The 19,809-nt window shown below is 51.8% G+C and overlaps 1 protein-coding gene across 7 annotated transcripts in view; it reads left to right on the top strand.

Moving 5' to 3' along the window:
* The window catches only part of kif1b (kinesin family member 1B), a 56,022-nt gene that overhangs the window by 9,832 nt on the left and 26,381 nt on the right, over positions 1-19,809 (top strand). For 2 of the 7 annotated variants that reach the window (XM_077018470.1, XM_077018474.1), the window contains exons 3-22: positions 7,516-7,592; positions 7,834-8,013; positions 8,280-8,345; positions 8,447-8,625; positions 9,300-9,411; positions 9,972-10,049; positions 10,321-10,386; positions 10,524-10,541; positions 10,765-10,840; positions 11,017-11,095; positions 11,350-11,492; positions 11,928-11,969; positions 13,833-14,044; positions 15,695-15,774; positions 16,089-16,164; positions 17,608-17,687; positions 17,821-17,927; positions 18,236-18,319; positions 18,546-18,726; positions 18,950-19,022. In XM_077018470.1, coding sequence (XP_076874585.1) covers positions 7,516-7,592; positions 7,834-8,013; positions 8,280-8,345; positions 8,447-8,625; positions 9,300-9,411; positions 9,972-10,049; positions 10,321-10,386; positions 10,524-10,541; positions 10,765-10,840; positions 11,017-11,095; positions 11,350-11,492; positions 11,928-11,969; positions 13,833-14,044; positions 15,695-15,774; positions 16,089-16,164; positions 17,608-17,687; positions 17,821-17,927; positions 18,236-18,319; positions 18,546-18,726; positions 18,950-19,022 — 2,009 coding nt within the window. The remainder of the gene's footprint in view (positions 1-7,515; positions 7,593-7,833; positions 8,014-8,279; positions 8,346-8,446; positions 8,626-9,299; positions 9,412-9,971; positions 10,050-10,320; positions 10,387-10,523; positions 10,542-10,764; positions 10,841-11,016; positions 11,096-11,349; positions 11,493-11,927; positions 11,970-13,832; positions 14,045-15,694; positions 15,775-16,088; positions 16,165-17,607; positions 17,688-17,820; positions 17,928-18,235; positions 18,320-18,545; positions 18,727-18,949; positions 19,023-19,809) is intronic. The other 5 variants (XM_077018471.1, XM_077018475.1, XM_077018473.1 and 2 more) reach the window with 3 other exon arrangements.

A 19,809-nucleotide genomic window follows, 5' to 3' on the forward strand; every position in this document is an offset into this window, starting at 1 on the left:
CGGGGCTTTCTGGGCTGCTGTGTGAGCGTCTTTTTGAGGTGATTTTATCCTGCCTGGAGTGTGCAAAATTGACTGTGGCTCATGCCTGTTTAGAGGAGAAATGGCCATTTTGAATGCAATGCCCCGTCTCATTCTGTTCGGTAATGTGCGTCTGAAAGGAACTGGGGAGCAATTCAGTGTTGAGGCAAAGACTGAGGCCACTGTTCCAAAACCAGGATGGCGTGTAGAATGGTTGAACTGCATGTGGCCCTCGTCTGTTGCCGTCCGACTGGGCAGCAGTGCATCGTTTCAACCATCGTTGGCCACGGTGGCCGGCTGCCACCGTCTCTGTGCTCGGCTGTGCTGCCTGTGAAATGTCACCGAGGCGTGATGAGGGTTTTGTGTCGCATGACTAGCGTGTGGTTGGCCTAAACGGATCCGCATTCTCCAGTAAAAATCCAGTCATGTGTCCCCGTGACATGCTAGTACCTGCGTAGCCTACATTCTCATCAGCCCGTATCCTCCTGACGGCGCAGGCCCGGTTAATGCACATAATGAATCATCTGTCTTCACGTGGTCCTGAGGAGACTGGTTACCTAACAGCTGGGTCTCTCTGTCTCTCCCTTTCTCGTGTGTGTGTGTGTGCGCCTTTCTCTCTCATCCGCACTCTGATTTGAGTCTGACTCAGAGTGTGAGACCTGAATGGAGCAGAATCTCTCTCTGTAGTCCAGGCACGGCCCGTCATGGCCGCCGCTCTGTTTCCTGCAGTTTTAATCACGAAGAAAGCAGTTTGGGAACGACAGAGGAGCCAAACAAGCCGGGCTGACCCGTCACACGGATGTCCTGCGGTGTGTCAAAGGGCAGAGCTCACGGAGGCGCTTCACCCCCTTACGTCCCACTGCTTCTGTTGTTGACCCGGTGCCTGGCCCCCTGTACCTCAGCCAACACCCGCTGCTTGTCTGGACCACACGGCCGTTCATGGCTTAACCGTCATGATCACTTACACACATTTATGGTTTCTTTACCTCCTTTGAATGGAGTTCTATGCAAATGCAGCGTTCCTTCTCCTGAAATAATTTGTGCCGTGCCAGACCAGTCGAACTGGGTGTTGGGAGCCGTGTTGTTGGTGTGAGGCTGTATATCTGGGGGATATGAGAGTTGTGGAGTTTACTTCAGCGTTGGCTCCAGCTGGAAGGTCTCCAGCTGGAAGGTCTCCAGCAGAAGACCCCTGGCCCCTAAAGGTGTCAGCGGCGGACGGTGAGATGAAGTCACTCGTTGTGAAGAACAAACCTTCTTCTCTTGTGTCGTCTCCTGCCCTAGCTTGTCCTCCAGGCTCTGCGGTTTCTCCACCCCGGTCGCTCTTCTTCTCCCTCCCGTCGGCTGTGGGAGCCGTTGATCTCGTGTTGGAGTGCGGTGGCATTCACGGAGGTCTTGGATATGGTGTATACGTTTTTTTTTGGTATTATACCAACAAGGTCGCCATTTCAGCTCAGGGCACTAAAAGATTTGTTTTTTTCAAAAACTGTGCAGACGGACATCCATTTGGTTTTATTTTCTTTGTTTGTTTATATTTAGCAAGTAACCTGGATTAAAATAGACCCTGACTGACTTTTGTCTGTCCACTGAACCTGTTGTTTGGAGTGGGATGTGCAGGAGGTCTTTGCACGGCGGTGTTTGTCCTCTCTGTTTGGGCACACAGCAAACGTGTGTGTGTGTGTGTGTGTGTGTGTGTGTGCATGAACACGTTCAACATATCCGAACCCGTGGGTGCTCTTCAGCCATCTGCTTGGTGGATGCTTCCACTTCCTGGTGGGTAGTTCCCGTGTGCAGAGCCGTAAGGAGCAGGAATCTCTGAATGTGGCACTGGGGTCTGCTTCAGCTAGGGTGAGGAGGGTCAGACAGGCTTGGGTGGCCATCAAAGCTTGGGAACAGAAATAACCTGCTCCACAACGTGCTTCAGGGGAACGGCCGACATGATACCCAATCCGCAACCTTCTGTCAGCTTTAGAACCGAGAAGTCCTGAATCAGCAACCTCCACAAACATCAGCATCGCCATCTGGTTTAAACGTCGACCCAGCCATCTATGGCCTGGCCAGTGCGTGTGTGTCTCTCTCTCTCTCTGTCTGTCTGTCTGTCTGTCTGTCTGTCTGTCTGTCTGTCTGTCTGTCTGTCTGTCTCTCTGTCTGCCTGTCTCTCTCTGTGTCTGTCTGTCTCTCTCTCTCTCTCTCTCTCTCTCTCTCTCTCTCTCTCTCTCTCTCTCTCTCTCTCTCTCTCTCTCTCTCTCTCTCTCTTTCTCTGCGTTTGTCTCTGCATCTCTACATGCGTGTGCGCATGAGTGCACGTGTGCATCTGTGTTCATTGGGCTCTCCTGCTTTGCTGGCGAGCTGTAAGGAAGGTGTGAGTGTAGAAACGTGCCCAGTCCTTCCTGTAGCTGCTGGTCTGTCAGCAGACGGAGGAGCTCCTGCCATCTGTGGCTGTGTGAACAGCAGGAGCAGAACGGGCCTCTATAGCAGCTGCTTCACCCTGCAGGCCCCCAGCGGTTTCCAGCCACACCCACCCTGTTGTTCCCCGCCCACCTCGGACACCCCCACCGCCTCACGCGTGGCTTTTCTCCTGCGCGTCTTCTCCGTTTACACGCTCTCGTTGGGCGATGTGGCAGGTTCTAGCCCCTGTTAGGCTGGTAGCTGGGATCATTCCAGTATGAGGCTTTGGTTTGTTTGAGTGAATATTTATCCGCATTACGTGAACGCGTTTTAGTCTACGCTACGTTACAGGCCTGCAGTGGAGTTCGGTGTCAGACACTGTTAGGTAGAGCCAGACTATGTGGAAAAGTCATTGTGCTCAAAAAAAAGGGCCCCGGCATGTCATAACAGATGACCTCATCTGCTGTGCGGGGCCCGGCGGTGGAGGGCCCGCCCACCTCTGCTGTATTGTTCTCCAGCAGTCCCCTCTCTCTCCTCGGGACACAATCCCTCATGCACATCAGAAAGGCCACAGCCAAAAGGCTGGATGTGCCGACCCGTGATTGGAGGAAGACCATCGGCCCGGTGCCCTGCCTGCCCTCTGTACACGCAGCCGTAGGAAGCGCCATTCCATTCGTTACTCTTCCAAGCAGACGCTGCCTTCCTGTTTGATTCACGCTGCTTCCTTCATCGCGCTGCAGGCGTTCGCCGCTGCCCTGCGTAGTCGGTGTTGAGCAGTCGTGCCCGGTTCTGGCTTCTGTTCCACTTCCTGTTCCGTGTCTGCTTCATGTCGCATGCCCCCCCCCCCCCCCCCCCCCCCCCAGAGGTGCCCTGTGGCAAAACGACTTCATCGTTACGATGCCGTGGAAAGACTAGAACGATCAGTCTTGGGTGATTCACCTTGAAACGGCGCCAGACTGTCTGGGTTTGCCTGTCAAGTTCAGGTGTCATGGGCTTGTATGCTACATCTGACCTCAGAGTTTTGTAAAGCTGATAATTGCAGCGTTGCCATAGCTACACGATTAACGGTATTGTCTGCTCTGAGCAGGTGTGTTGACCTGAAGGCAATGGGTGCAACACACACCTGTGTGTGTGTGTGTGTGTGTGTGTGTGTGTGTGTGTGTGTGTGTGTGTGTGTGTGTGTGTGTGTGTGTTCCTTCGGCTTCCCTCTGCAGTACGTGTTTTGAGGAGGGATGTGGGAAAGTGTTAATCTTGCAACCTTGCAAGTATAAATTGTCCTTTTTCAGCCCATGTTGAATATCTGCCTGGCTCCCTGGGCTCATGTGAACCTGGCTGTGATTAGCTGGGCTATGGGCTAATGTTGTGAGCACCAACATTACCTTATGAGCTGCTTAAGACCCTAACTGATCGTGCGTAGACGTTTGGCTTTGGGCCAGGCCCAGCTCGGAGGCACGGGGGAGGGTGGGTGGAGGTCTGGACCCGTGCCCGTCCATCAGCCCCAGCACGGCTCCTCCCGGGCCTCTTGGACCCAGACGAGGGAGCTCAGCTGGCCTTGAAGCCAGGCGATGCTGGATTTCTGCTGGCCTGTCCGCCGTAAGCTGCTGGCTGGCTGGTGAAAGGCGCCTGGCCCTCGTTAGTCGGCCCTCGTTAGTCGGCCCTCGTTAGTCGGCCCTCCTGCCTTCCCTTCGTGCTGCGAGGAGAGCAGGCCAGCTCATTATCTCGGGGGCCCGTGTGTGTCTGAGCCCCGCCCGGGCCGCACAGCACAGCGTGGGGTGGATCAGAGTGTGTCTGCACCTGGGTGAGGGTGTGTGTGTTCGTGTCACCGTGTACATCTTTTCCCTCACTGTGGTAACTCACGATTCCTCCCACCTGCCGGTAGAAAACCGCTCGCTTGGTACAGTGTGGGCAGTGCGGGAGATCTGAATGCAGCGTGTTTGTGTGTGTTTACATGTGAAGAACATAGTTCGCATGGCCATTTGACTGGGCGCCGCTATCTGCTTTAAAGCACTACTCAATGTATATCAAAATATATTTGTAATTCCATTTGAAATGAAATAAAAAAATGAGTTTAAAAACAACAACAACAACAGGATGGTGTTACTGATCTGGGATCAGGATGCTGCTTCCAGGAGGCGGAGCTTTCAGTGCGACATTTACATAATGATGGACGTCCTACGGTAAGTGGGTCACGTGCGGTGTTCAGCTGTAGTAGGTCAGAGCGCTTGTTCGAGAGGTGAGGAACTAAATACGGCCACTTGGACGGCACTTCTCCTCTGCGTTCAACATCGTGCTTTCACACGGAGCAATTAAGGTGTTGGCTTCGCGTTAATTGCGACGCACAGTGGCCGGGCTGGGCGGGTTTGGCGTGCTCATCCTCTCTCCGGTCTTGTCTGTAATCGGAGGACTCCACCCTTGACCCCGGTTCGTTTTACACGGCTCGCACGCATGCAGGTGTGTCTACCTGCTTTCCACAGGGCTGTCCTGGGGCGCTGGCGTTGTCCGCACAGTTAAGTGGCTTACGCGGCTTACCGATCCAAATGTGTCCCTTCCGAGTCCTTTAGGCGTCCCGGCGGGTTTATGGAGACGCGCGATGTAGGCGGACCGAACGACTGCGTGCCCACGCGGTGGACTGAAGCGGACGAACCGTGGCACACGCGTAAGAAGTGATCCCCCCCCGCTGAGCAGTGGCGGTGGTCGTCATGGTGATACAGTTAGAGAGGGTCAACGTGGGAAAAATTGCACAGTGTGTGCGTGTTAAGGGCGTGTGTGTTAACGCATGCAGGATCCACAACGCGAATATCGATCGGAGTTCACCGGGGCAACCTGCCGGCCGGCCGTGCGTGGGGACGTAGAGACGAGGACACGGACGGCAGTGAGAACGAGTGGGACGTATCGTCATGGTGATGAATCACGTCTCCCGGTGGAAACGTCCCCTCCCTCTGTCCTCTTCTAAAGAGCAAGATGAGACATGGGTGCCGTCGTGATAAGGAGGCAGAGGCTGATTTAGCCATGAGCAGAGGGTGTGTGTGTGTGTGTGTGTGTGTGTGTGTGTGTGTGAGATACTTGCACATGCCTCAGTAAGGGGAAGTCCAGGGTGGGGGGGGCTGCACTAGCTGGGCTGTGGTCCAGCCCCCTGGTCCTGCTGACCCCCCCATCGCTGTGCTGGGAGAACTGGGCTGCTGGGGCCTGTACAGCCTCTCCGTGTTCCAGGAAAAGAGGGCAGATCAAAGGTGGAATCGCTCCTGATTTAGCTCCTCCTCACTCCCCTCCCTGTGATCTGATGCCCCATTAAGGCGGGCTGGCGTGCCCCGTCTGAGGGCGGGCGAGGTGTGTGGCGACCCGCTGTCACCTGCGTGGCCCTCGGCCATCGGACGCACACCGCCGTCACGCTCGGGAAGAAAACGCAGTCACTCGTCATGGATCCTCACGGACACCACGCAGTTCACTCTGCTCTGTTCATCTTTCTCATTATACTGTGACCTGCAGGGGATGCTGATCTCATCCGTCACACACACACACACACACACACACACACACACACACACACACACACACATTCTATTATACAGCATTATGGATGAATGCCACGAGATTAGTGTGCACACCAGGAATGCTACAGGGGGAGCAAACCCCCATAGGTATGAGCACCGGGCTTCTGTGTGTAATGAGACCGCACTTTCTTCCTGTACTTTGACATATAGGGTGCTCTGCATGAAAACACACACACACGTACGGTCTCTGCACAGAGCCTTTCCATCAGCTGCTGTGTTGCCGTTCTGTTTGGGTGGTTGCTAGGCCAGCAACATGTGCATCATATTCACCAGTCGCTCTCTGCTTTTTCCAGCCGCTGTCAGCCGACCCCCCCCCCCCCCCCAACACACACACACACACACACACACACACTCTTTCCCTGTTCCTCCAGGCTCCGCCCCCTCGGCCCCGCTGGCATGGTCTGCTCGCAGGCCCGAGCCAGAGAACTCCCCAGGGCCTGGGCCAGCCCCAGCTCCGACGTCCCAGAGAGGGAGGGGGGGGCATCAGTGGTAGCTGGACAGCTGGCCCCTGCCATAACTATAAATATCCTGCCGTGCATTCCTGCTGTGTGGCGATTCCAAGGGGGGGGGGGGGGGGGCGGGGGGCGGCGTTGATTTGCTTCATGCCAGTCATGTCTGCAGATTACTGTTTATTAAGATGGCAAGGCTGGGAGGCCCCAGGAGAGAGACAGATTGTGGGGGGAGGGAGATGGAGGAAGGGAGAGAGAGGGGGAGGTGGGGGGAGGGAGGTATGTGCAGTGGTATGTGCGGGAGAGGAGGCCAGAGTGTCTGTGATGGTTTCGCTGGGAGAGAGCGGGTCGAGACTGGGCCAGGCGGGACGGGCCGAGGAGGGAAGCCTGGCGTGCCGCACGGAGCCGCACGCCAGGGGTCAAACGCGTGACCTCTGGGGTCGGAGAGGTCAGCTCTCCTCCGGGCGGCCGTGCGTCACGTTTAAAAGGGCCCCTCTGCTCCGCGCATGCCGTTCTGGCTTCTCAGCTGTTTGGTTCTGAATGGGAAGAGTGCTTCAGCAAGCGATTTGTGCTTTCACTTCGTGGGCTGTGAACTCACGTTCTCGTTTCCTCTTCTTTCCTCTTGGCGTTTTCTCTCCCGTGTTTGGCCGCTGTAAACCTTACGGCACGTTCAAAGCGAAGCGATAAGTCGTCCTTTTGTTCCGGGTGTTTTCGCAAGGGCGGCAGTTACGTAGCATGGGTGACTAACCTGAGCCTGGTGACTGCGCAGGCTTGTGATGTTTTGAGTCTGATGAGTACAGCTGTCGGTTCCTCAGGCCCTGACGTTTGAAATCAAGACCCAGATGTGTGAAAGCATGCTCTGTAAAATCCCTGAGACTCCTTTATACCTGTAACTTTTCCTGACTGATAAATTTAAAGGATAGTAAAATATTAGATGTTTCATACCACCTATAGCCTTGAAGGCAATGCTGATTAGCAATTTTTATAAAAAGCTTTTTCCCCCCAGACTGTGTGTGTCATCCTCAGTAGAGGATGTAGCTTCCTCAACACACCACAGAGAGACGGGCCTTTCTTCATGCTGTATTGATCTCTTTTGCTTTCCTCTCTTCCAGCTATTCAGAATCCAAAAAACCCTAAAGAATCACCAAAGTCCTTCAGCTTCGATTACTCTTACTGGTCACACACCACGGTAATCTCTCTTTCTCTCTGCCTTATTTGTCATTTTTTACTCTCTCTCTCTCTCTCACACACACACACACACTCCTATCTATCTATCTATATCTATCTTTCTTTCTTTCTTTCTTTCTTTCTTTCTGTGTTCACCTTTTCTTTTGTACTGCCTCTGTATAAAATGTTGGTTTATGAGGATTATGAGAGTGATTAATTGTCCTCTGAAGTGAAACGTGGTGACCTGTGTCCCCCTCACTCAGCCGGACGACCCCAGCTTCTCCTCCCAGAGCCGCGTGTACAATGACATCGGTAAGGAGATGTTGCAGCACGCCTTCGAGGGCTACAACGTCTGCATCTTCGCCTACGGCCAGACCGGCGCTGGCAAGTCCTACACCATGATGGGCAAACAGGAGGAAGGACAGGAGGGCATCATCCCGCTGGTACGTAGATCCCGCAGGTCGTTCGGCACCGTTCGGGACCGCGAGACATCTCCGTGTCGATAACAGTCACAGGAAAGAACCATCATCAGGGATGACTGAGTCAGGTTTTATCTCCGCACTCTCTGATCCCAGATCAGCTATTGCCAGAAGACATTAAGGAATTAGCTGTTTTTCTGGGCCGCCCTGCAGCGGGTCGAGTTATTTGTGTGCTTTATCGATCGGTCTGTCCTCACTGCCTAATGCACCATTTTCACTCCCCTGCTCAGCTCTGCGAAGAACTCTTCGAGAAAATCAATGACAACGCCGATGAGGAGATCTCGTACTCTGTGGAGGTGAGTAGCAGACGCACGCCCTCCAGCAGCTGCCGAACAATCCATTCCTTTAGAATTTGTTGCCATGACCCTTGAACCTAAACGCACGCGTGCGCCCCTAGGTTGCGTACATGGAGATTTACTGCGAGCGTGTGCGGGACCTTCTCAACCCCAAGAACAAGGCCAACCTGCGCGTGAGGGAGCACCCGCTGCTCGGGCCCTACGTGGAGGACCTGTCCAAGCTGGCTGTGACGTCGTACACGGACATCGCCGACCTCATGGACGCCGGCAACAAGGCCAGGTGAGAGGACTGCCACGTCCGTCCCACGAGGTCCCGTGCAGACTAGCTAGCAGCCTTTGTCCTCGCAGGGACCGCGTTAATTCCCCTCACGGCCATTAAAGGCGAACGACGACTTGAAAACGTGGCAGCACAGAGGCCTTCGTGGCGTAGCTGGGTCTGTTTGTCTGGGATCTGGAAATGAGCAGCTCAGTTAGCAGAAGGCAGTAGAGCGGAGGCTATTGTACTCTTCTGAAGGGTTGAACGTACGTGTGAGTGTTCCTCGTGAAGGGAGGTGTTTTGATTGCCCACTGCTGACTCTGAGGGTTTCCTGGTGGAGATGCCTACATCTCCACTGCCCTCCCCCACACTGTGAGAGTCTGGTCATATCCCTGCATTCTCTAGTACCTTCCAGGATTACGGTTAGTGGCCATAATCCTGGATCTGCGACTTCATGTAAACAGCCGTGTCCTCCATCTCGCACGTGGCCCTGAGTGATTAGCAGGCCCCTCCTCCAGGGGGGGGGATTCCTAACGATGAACTGGGTCAGTGACGTTCCTCTGCCTCCGTGTGCAAACGAGACCACGACTCTGTTGCTTAGTAACATCCACTGAGATCTAAGAGCACTGCGTTGAAATCATCTTGGACACCGTGCACACCATCTGTTCCATGTTTTACCCACAATTCCCCATCCACAGGACCGTGGCCGCCACGAACATGAACGAGACCAGCAGCCGCTCCCACGCCGTCTTCACCATCGTCTTCACCCAGAGGAAGCACGACAGCGAGACGGACCTGTCTACAGAGAAGGTCAGAGCAGGTGTCCGGCCCCCCGCCGGTCGCGGGGCGGCCCCTCTGGGTGCGGGGGGGCACGTCCCGCTCGCCCTGGTGTGTAGGGCCCATTGTCCGGCAGTCGCACGCACAAAAGCGTCTCTGTGGCGTGGCGGCGGACAATAGCCTTTGTACGGCGTGAAGGCCGGCGATTTTCCTCCCCGCACTGCCCAAGCCCTTCAGTGCGGCTCCCCTCATCCCAGTGAGCCTCTGGCAGCCCGTGAGAGACCGAGGGGGGCAGAAACTCCTGTCCCTGACCCAGATTACTTGACCCCAGGGGGTCTGTGGTTAAAGCACGTCACACCGCTACACTCAAACAAGTTCACTGCACCAGGTGGTGAATCAGATTGAACGTCATTTTAGGCTGAGCTGAATGGAGAGACGTGGGTGGGGGGGGGTGGGTGGGTGGGGGGGGGGGGGACGCGGACGCTCTGTGCTGGAGAGCTTGAGGCTAGCCGGTGGAGAACGTGTGGGTTCTGCTGGTTCTGCTGGTCTTTGTGTCTGGGGTGTGATGGGGTCCGTGTTGCATCGCGTTGCAGGTCAGCAAAATCAGCTTGGTGGATTTGGCAGGCAGCGAGCGCGCAGACTCCACTGGAGCCAAGGGCACGCGGCTGAAGGTACACACACACACACACACACATACACACACACACACGCACACATACGCGCACACACACACCTGCACATGTAAAAGTGCACAAGCCAGGTTTTTATCGGTCACGTAAACTGCAGTCACATTGTGTACCCTGAAGTAAAGTTTTTCACAGCCTGCTCGTGTTCACTAGGAATAAAAAAGTCCCTTAAAATGATCACAGTCTCTTCACTTGAGCACATAGACTACTGAGTAAGCCTTATTAATCAAGACTCTCACATTATTTTGCTCCAAAGGAGGGTGCCAACATCAACAAATCTTTAACTACCCTGGGAAAGGTTATCTCTGCACTGGCTGAAGTGGTGAGTATTAAAGTATTACTTTGGTCTCTGGTACTCTGGCCTACCTACCTGTCTGTCTCTCTCCTGCCTGTCTCACTGCAGTGCAGTAACACTGTGTGCTGTCTGTGTCTCTTTCTTGCAAATGCATGCCCACCCAGGATAACTGTACCAGCAAGGTAAAAACCTCTGTGTTCACTGAAACCTTCCGATTCCCTTTGTGAAAACAAAGACAAGCGATCTGTCCCCTCATTCTTTAACCTTTCTCATCGTCAGTATGGAACCTGTCCCCAACTCTCATTGATGTCTCTTTGGTTTATCGAAGCTGAATGTTTCTCTACATGTGTTCTGGTCTTCTGTTTTTCTGCGAGTTTTAATTGGATGTTCATTTTGTGACAATAGAGCAAGAAAAAAAAGAAGACGGACTTTATTCCTTACAGAGACTCTGTGTTGACATGGCTTCTGAGAGAGAATTTGGGTATGTGTGATCAGCCATGGGATTCAGTTAGATTTAATCATATTTTCTGCCACAGTATTTTAAAAACTTTCGTCTTTAAAGTGCTCCTAGATTGGTTTTTTTGTTATTGTTGCTGTTGAACAATTGAAGTGTGAATTTCTATTTAGTTTCATTGATTTTTACATTTCTTTAACTAGGTGGCAACTCCCGGACGGCTATGGTGGCTGCCTTAAGTCCTGCTGACATTAACTACGACGAGACCTTGAGCACCCTGAGGTAAAAATTCTGTTGCTTCTCTGAACACATTCTGCGTCATTCTGCCTGCATGTTTAGGACATCAGACAGAAACACCTGTTTTTTATTACCTTTCTGCGTCTCAACAGCCTATAGAGACATTATTTGAGCTTTCTGAGCTCTCTCTCTCTCTCTCTCTCTCTCTCTCTCTCTCTCTCTCTCTCTCTCTCTCTCTCTCTCTCTCTTTCTCTTTCTTCATGCCGTGCTCGGTCATGGACGTCCTCGTCCTCCCGCAGATATGCGGACCGGGCCAAGCAGATCAAGTGCAATGCGGTGATCAACGAGGACCCCAACGCCAAGCTGGTGCGTGAGCTGAAAGACGAGGTGTCTCGGCTGAAGGAGCTGCTCCGGGCCCAGGGTCTCGGCGACATCCTGGACAGTAAGTCTGGACGTCCTCGGCTGCAGCGAGCCCCCGTCACGTGTTCACGTGAACCTCACCCCCCCCCCCCCCCCCCCCCCCCCAACCAAACGCATGCACCTGTTCACAATATTCACCAAGGCACTCCACCATTTTCTCCTCTGGTTTTGTCCAACGCCTTTCTGCTCATTGTCTTAACGCCATTTGTGTCGATATCTCTAGATCTGAGCTCATCTTATTAAAGTGCTTAACAAGGAATGGAACTTGGATGGCTAAACCTCATAGACGGATATTAGAGTGAATTCCGCATGCTTATTCTAGTGAATCTGTTCCATCGTATTCATATCCTCATTTCGACATTTCTACCGGGTCCAAACCACTTCCTCCCATTACACCTGTGTCAGTCCTCTCAACTTTGACCTCTCACCGTCTCCTGTTCTTCCTGCTTCCCTTCAGTCGAGCCAATGGGGGATGATTACTCTGGAAGTGAAAGCAAATGTGTGTATATGTATGACCTTCAACCCCCGCCCCCCGTTCTCTCTCCGCCCGCCCTTCTTGCTGACGATAGCTTAAGCCTAGCTTCTGGTTCTCTCTGGAAGTGAACCCACTTGCTTTTGCATGCTTTAGTTTCTCTTCCTGCCAGAGCTCGAGACACAAGGAGTCCCAGACAAAGTAGGTGGAGCAGGTTTAGGAGGCGGAGCTGGGGGCGGGACTAGCGCACTGCCTGCACACTTTGCACTTTCTCTTCTCAGACTGGGCGGGTGAACTTTGAACCGAGGCCTGGGACCCATATGCACTTAACCCCTTCATCAACTAGAAACGGACCCCGTTCCGAAGCCCTAAATGATGTTTATCTCAATATTTACCCCTACCCTGTCAACTTGTGTGCTGTCCATGTATCTTTTTATATTGCCATTTTTTTGTGTGTGTGTTCTTGTCAGTGAAAGGCTTTTGTGTTCTTATGTACCCGTCCGCTGTAGGTGACGGTATTCACCTCAGCTCTCAGGTTGCAGCTAGGCTCCACCGGAGGCAAGGTGCATGTTTTGTTTCACCTTTGCAGACGTAGAGGTGGAGTAGACCTGCAGCGTCAGACCGCTTTAGCGCGCTGTAGCCTTCGCGTATTGATCTAGCCGCTCCCCGCCCAGCCGTGTTCCCTTCTCTGACCCCGCGTCCCCTTCTCGGCTCGCCCGTCCCCCCGTCCTTTGTTGCATATCCCCTTACACACCGTGCGTTCCTCTCTACAGAGCTGCAGGAGCGTTAGGGGCTACTCGCACAGAGATAGTCTTAATTATATATTTATAATCTATATATTTATATATAGAGTCTTATTTGGACATCTGTCTGGGAGTTCTTGATCTGTACAAAGAGACGGCTTCGCTCGGCCGTGTCTGACTGCAGCGGTCAAGACGGAGGCTTTTCGCGCAGCTGAACCGCTCGGTCACCTTTGTGCTGCCCGTTTTGATTGCATGAATTATTTGCATGGGGCCGGCAGAAGCGAACCTCTTGGCTGTGCTGCTGCTGCAGATGTTTCTAGAAGGTTCCGTTCCTCACACCGGAGCTGAATGGAGCCAGCAGAGAAAGCATAGGCAGCTGAAACCTCTCCCTGCCTCGAGTCCGAGCCCCCTGCAAGAGGTTTCGGCCGTTCGCTCTGAGTCACCGCAGATGCTTTCTGAGCTCAGTGTGTGTGTGAGTGTGTGTGAGTGTGTGTGTGTGAGTGTGTGTGAGTGTGTGTGAGTGTGTGTGAGTGTGTGTGAGTGTGTGTGAGTGTGTGTGAGTGTGTGTGAGTGTGTGTGAGTGTGTGTGTGTGTGAGTGTGTGTGTGTAAAAGACCCACAGCGTCCCATCCTGGATCTAGCATGTGTTTTCATATACCCTCACTCTGTACTCTCTAGTCCTTCACCATAAACCCCCTGATCTCCTGAAGTGAAAATGGTTTTCACCCAGGTCTCCAACTTTTTAATCAGATGAAGATTACAAAATTGAATATCTAATTTGTTTTCAGATTCATGCATTGGAGTGTGACAGTCCAGAGCTTCAACAATAATTAGATTTAATAAAAACCAAATTCTTATTGATATAGTCTAGCCTGGAGCACATGACAAAATAAAACAATTAGTCACACTAATACACAGTAAATTACATCTCAACAGGCTTCAGCGCCCCCTGGTGTGAAAACTACCACCTTATGTATCTGACCATTTGATTGTGTTGTGATTTGCTTTTATTTTTTGATGTGTATTGTGTGTCGTACTAGTCTTTCGTCCTCATTGTCCTCTTTCTCTCTTTCTCTCTTTCTCCACTTGTCTCCATGGTTTCAAACCCCCCTCTCCTCCCCTCCCCCGTCTCTCTTCTGTGGCCCCAGACCTGAAAGACATTCACAACAGTAAACATAGATACTTGCTAGCATCAGAGAACCAACGGCCTGGCCATCTCTCCACAGCGCCGATGGGCTCCCTGACAGCATCGCCGTCCTCCGGCTCTCTGTGCAGTCAGGCCGGCCTGCAGTCTGTCTCCAGCATACAGGAACGCATCATGTCCACGCCTGGTGGAGAGGAGGCCATCGAGAGGCTCAAGGTACGTTCCTCAAAACGTTCAAACGTTCCCCAGATGATCGCCAGATGCCTGCTCCACGTTCCCACCCTGTGCCCGAGGGACCGTATTCGATCCCAGCGCTCTGCAGCTGATAAATCGCTCACTTGTTAAGTATGCAAGCTGTGATCTGGGCCTCCATGGTAACCTCCGAAATGTTCCCAGGCGTTTGTGCTCGCCCGTGTTGTTGAGGCAGTGGTGCCGGTCGTGTTGAGGAACATGAGATGTTGTCGAGCTGTAGCCGTGTGTGGAGCTGTGGCCTTCAGGGGTCGGACCATTACGCTTACATATTGTACATAATAGTGCTTTAGTGGAACACTACAGACTCCTCCTATATACATTACCAACATCACTGTCATCTCTCTCTCTCTCTCTATCTCTCTCGGTCACACACACACACACACACACACACACACACACACACACACACACACAATTCAGGAGCATCTTGGCTTCAGGAGCTGTAGTTTCCATGGTTACAGCAGTGGTCCACACTCTTGTTTGTCATCTAGTGACGTCAACCTCCAACGCACTTCGAAAATCGGATGAAAATAGACCTGCTCGTTGGGCATTAAAGGCATACATACATAAGGCAACATTATCTTGGTCAGTGTGCCACGTGGGCGCAGACATGAACTGGAAAGATTACTGAAGTGGACATGTCATTAGTGGCTACAACTCGCATTTCTGGTCAGAATGACTTATCATATTTCTTGTGTATGCCATCTGTTATGTAACCTCCCCATCTCAGGCTGACGTACCGAGTGTGCCATGTAAACGATTTCATCAACACCCGTGAAATCACCGGTTAAAAAGTCAAAATTCAGACAGCAGTGCTGCTTTTCAGTCCGACAGATGGTGAGGGTGTCGACTCTTTAGGAAGGATCTGTGAGGGGGGGTGGAGCCTTCAGACGTCCTGCGTTTTACACCAGATGGCTCACCTGCTCTCTGCTTCTGTCAGTGAGTTACAGACAGAATCGTGAAGCTAGACGGAGGCCTGACTTCTTGGTTTTCGTCTGCTTAGACCAATGACGCTTAAGTCTCACTGCTGCCCCCTTCAGGTAGTCACCTGGCCCTGCGGTATATGCTGCTCTCCGCTGGATGGCCGTGTGACTTTAGCACACTGACGCTGTGTTTTTCTACAGGGTTAGGGTTATGGAGACTAGTTGGATCAAATGCATGATATGAGAGTAGTCAGTGCCCTGTCCCACGTTTGGTAAAAAGATGTCATTCACTTTATTTTATCTCTGATCTTGGTGCTGACAAAAGAGTCCTGAAAGGCTTGATGCGTGAATGTGTGTTGTCAAGTCACAATGAAGTCTGCAGAGTTTCTGCTTCTATTGCTCGAGGTTATTGAGCATAACCCAGTGTTATGAAGTCTGCTGGCCTTTCCCCTTTAGGTCTTCCACTAAGAGTCAGTGTCTTTAGTCTTTCAGCAGAGCTGTCTACTGAAGACTGTATGAATTCACCTGATTTCATCGTTACCCTAACTGAGGTGTTTGACCTCTTATCTCTGTCACTATAGCATCTTTCTGGTACAAGTAAAACGTATTTTGACGGAATGTATTCTTTCACCATAACGGCTAATCACGGTCTGACTGTCGCTCTGGCCATGAACCCCTACCTCCACTGCAGGAGTCCGAGAAGATCATAGCCGAGCTGAATGAGACCTGGGAGGAGAAGTTGAGGAAGACTGAGGCCATCCGGATGGAGAGGTCAGTGCCGGCATGCCTGGACAGGGCTTTCCTCTCGCCATGGGCATGTGAAGCCACTTCCTGTCACTGTTCCCTAGCAACTCCAAACGTCCGTTCGGTGTCTGGCTGTGCCGAGCGCTCTCTGGTGGCGTACGTCGGTCTAGACGGCCGCTCCGTCTCAAAACTGCGCATGCGTCCGTCACGGTGTGTTGTAGAACATGTGTGAGGGTTGTTCTGCACAGGCGTGTCCACAGCGCTTGTACGGACGCTGTGGCTGCTTGTTGCCTGGTGTCGGGCTGGTTTGTGTTTTTATGGGTGTCCCTCTGTCTCCACAGAGAGGCTCTGCTGGCAGAGATGGGCGTCGCCATTCGGGAGGACGGTGGGACCCTGGGGGTTTTCTCCCCTAAAAAGGTACAACATCTGTTAACATACAGAAGCTGTCGCCACCTTCTGTAGCAGATACTCACTCGAAATGTGCGTGAATGAGCTCTTCATAACACGCCTTCCTGTGAGAGCCATTTTCATGCGTTTTTCTGTGATTCATCAATTGGATCCAGGTTGAATTTTTCATTTTCCTTGCATCAGATTCTTTATTAAAGATCCTAGTGTGTGTGTGGGTTTTTGTTTCTTCTAACCTGGGCTGTGTTGCTAAGGGGTTCCTTGTATTCATTAGCAGTTCTGCCCTAAGTCCACCTTTAGCTCAGTAGAAGGAAAAAGTAGGAATATTTGAAAATCATTTTCTCCTTATGTTTATCTGTATGGGCTTAGTTTTGGCTTTGGAGTCAAATCAAGTTTACAGATACAGACATTTTCTGTTTTGTGATTGCATGGTAAACAGTAATGGTGAGAAAGCTCGCCAGTATAACTAGAAAACAAACCCCAGGCATTTTAAATACGCTTTAATCAAGATGAAAACATCTAATGTAATCTAAAAATCTCAGTTTCCTTATTGCGTCGTTGGCTTTTAGCTCAATGGGAGTAAGCCCTGACCTCGGTCATTACTAACGTCAGCGGATGGCCGTGTATCGTCGTCATGGCAACCCCTTTACCCGCCGTCTCACTCTTCATCCACGCTAGCTGCTTCACGCTAGCCTTGGCTCGGGCCAGCCTGACTCGGAACAACAAGTCCAGGCCGAGGGGAGTTGGGGGGGGGGGGGGGGGGGGGTGTGTGACTGTAGCCGTCGGCGGGCTGTCCCTCCTCTAGAAACGGCTTCGTCATCACGGCGCCGAGCTGCGTCAAATGCAGACTACACTCGCCATTTACAGTCATGTCATTAGTTAGCTAATTATCCCCCTTCCTCTCCCTCCTCCTCCTCCCGCTCTTCCTCCTTCTCCTCTTCCTCCTCTGTGCGTCTCCTCCACAGCCCTCTGCCATTCAGGAGATTCATGAACATTTAAATTTTGCTCCAGTTTCAAATTCATCGCCATTTGTTTTTTTTTTTGTTTGTCTGAATGTTTTATGCTTACGCTCTTTTTCCCTGTTGCCTTTCTTCACTGGGTTGCTGTCTGTCAAACAGCTTTTCGATGACAGGACTTACGATCTCTATACAGACTTCAATGGGGTGTTTTCCCCAAAACAGGTTGGTCCTGTCTATGTAGACTGGAGACAGTGCCGTAGATACCCGAGACACAGATGCGTAGCTCCCAGATCTGTGAACCCCCTGAAATACTTTCCTGTCTGTTGCCGAGTTTGTTGGGAGGGATGTTTTTTTGAAGCTTTGTCAAAGTCCTGGCTTGTTTTTGACAGCTGCGGGATCGTTTGTCTCTGCTCTGCACATAATGAGGAACCTTCACTGGTCACTGGCAGACTGGTCATGTCCAGAGTCATTCGAACTCTTGTCTGTGTCTCCTCAGACACCACACCTTGTGAACCTGAACGAGGACCCTCTCATGTCCGAATGCTTGCTGTACTACATCAAAGACGGAATCACCAGGTATAAAAACGTCCGGCCACGTGTTCTGTTCACCACACTTGTGCTTCTCTACGTAGGTGTTGGGGGGGGGGGGTTGGGGGTTGGGGTTGTTTTTAGCCTTCCGGGGTGTGATGTGTCCCATTTGCCTTGCCAGGGTTGGTCAGGCAGAGGCAGGACGGAGGCAGGACATCGTCCTGAGTGGAGCTCACATCAGAGAGGAGCACTGCGTCTTCTGCAGCGAGAAGAACGTGAACGGAGATGGTGAGGGTGACCGAAAAAACCCTGCCTGCATTTTTATTTCTTTTTACAAGCAGCAATTGAGTGACTTACCAAATCAAACGGTCATACTTAAGAACATAGTGTGGGTATACGATGGCTTTTATGTCAGGATATCATTCACATAATAAATCTCCACAGACACAAAAGCTTTTATTTTAGTTACGTGACATGGTTATGTTGAGCCGAGGAATGAAGCGGTTGGGAGATGTGGGCGGGGATGTGGGCGGGGATGTGGGGCGTGTGGGGCTGGTGCTGGGTTTAAACTGACCGTAACGCTGCTGGTTCTGCAGTGATAGTGACTCTGGTGCCGTGCGAGGGATCTGAGACGTATGTGAACGGCAAGCGCGTGACCACCGCGGTGCAGCTGCGCTCAGGTGAGTCTCTCCAACACCTGCATCCACGGTCAACATAACACAGAACCACTGTGATCCAAACCCGGACAGTTTATCATTTCAGGACACACCGCAGAGATGACCTTTGTATTCATAAACGTTCTATTCACAAATTTTGGTGTAGTGACAGTTAAGCTCAACACTGTGTGTGTGTGTGTGTGTGTGTGTGTGTGTGTGTGTGTGTGTGTGTGTGTTGCTCATTCTTCAGGCAACCGCATCATCATGGGGAAGAACCACGTGTTCCGGTTTAACCACCCTGAGCAGGCCCGTGCGGAGCGTGAGAAGACCCCGTCGGCCGAGACGCCGGTGGAGCCCGTGGACTGGACCTTCGCTCAGCGGGAGCTGCTGGAGAAGCAGGGCATCGACATGAAGCAGGAGATGGAGAAGAGGTTAGCGTAGCAGCAGCAGCGTGCGACGTAGCAGGCACCCACGGGACACGGCTCACTTCAGTTTGGGCGGGGAAGTCTGTGTGGAGTCCGAGCCCCTTCAGAGGGCTCGTTTGGGCCCTCGTGTGATCTGGATTTTTCTGAGAGGGATTATGCGGTGAACGACACAAATGAAGTCTGACGCAGGCTGCCCTCTCATGCGTGTGTCCTGTGCTGTTGTATCCAGGCTTACCGAGATGGAGATTCTTTATAAGAAGGAGAAGGAGGAAGCGGACCAGCTGCTGGAGCAACAGAGGCTGGTAAGTCCAAGTCTGTTCGCTTCAGATCTCCAGGGTTTTGATATTACTTTCAGAAACCTCTTTTTTTGGGGTGGGGGTGACTTTGAATAGTGTGGAGGGAGGATTGTGGATGTTGCCTTTGTTTTGCTGTTCTGAGGACCGGTGTGGCGTGAGAGCTATGTTGGTCTTTACTGGTCTGTGAGCTAATTGGGAAAGTGACCATTATCACACACTATTTGTCCTTGTGCTCTGTCGACGTCCAACCAGCACTAATTCTGCACTCTTGGCCCTGACACCTCGAAACGTGTGTGTGTGTGTGTGTGTGTGTGTGTGTGTGTGTGTGTGTGTGTGTGTGTGTGTGTGTGTGTGTGTGTACGTACGAGAGAGAGAAAGAGAAACACACTTCTCCCAGTGCATGGCTAAACCTCTTTGCATGGAAATGAAATCGTCTGTCTTTGGACTGAAATGGGGAGAGGTGGGGGTGAATGAATTTGCCCCTTCACTCCTGCCAGGGACCAAAACGCAATACCATCTGATACAGTGAAAATACGATTTCTCTAAGATTTCCCTTAGAATTACTGTGCTCATATGATTCTCTGGATTGAGAAACGGAATCTTGCAAAACGGCATTATCAGAATAAAAATAATTTTATTTTTAATTGGATAAACAGAATTCGCCTCAATTAGTTATTTGTCCCTGAATTGGCCATGGCGGTTTTGTAAAATTACAAGACGCAGCGATTTGGTTTTTGCTTAAATTTTTTAACAAAATTGTGTTTGTAAGTATATATTTATATACCTACATTTT

This window comes from Brachyhypopomus gauderio, chromosome 10, assembly GCF_052324685.1.
Source record: "Brachyhypopomus gauderio isolate BG-103 chromosome 10, BGAUD_0.2, whole genome shotgun sequence".
NCBI classification, from domain to species: domain Eukaryota; kingdom Metazoa; phylum Chordata; class Actinopteri; order Gymnotiformes; family Hypopomidae; genus Brachyhypopomus; species Brachyhypopomus gauderio.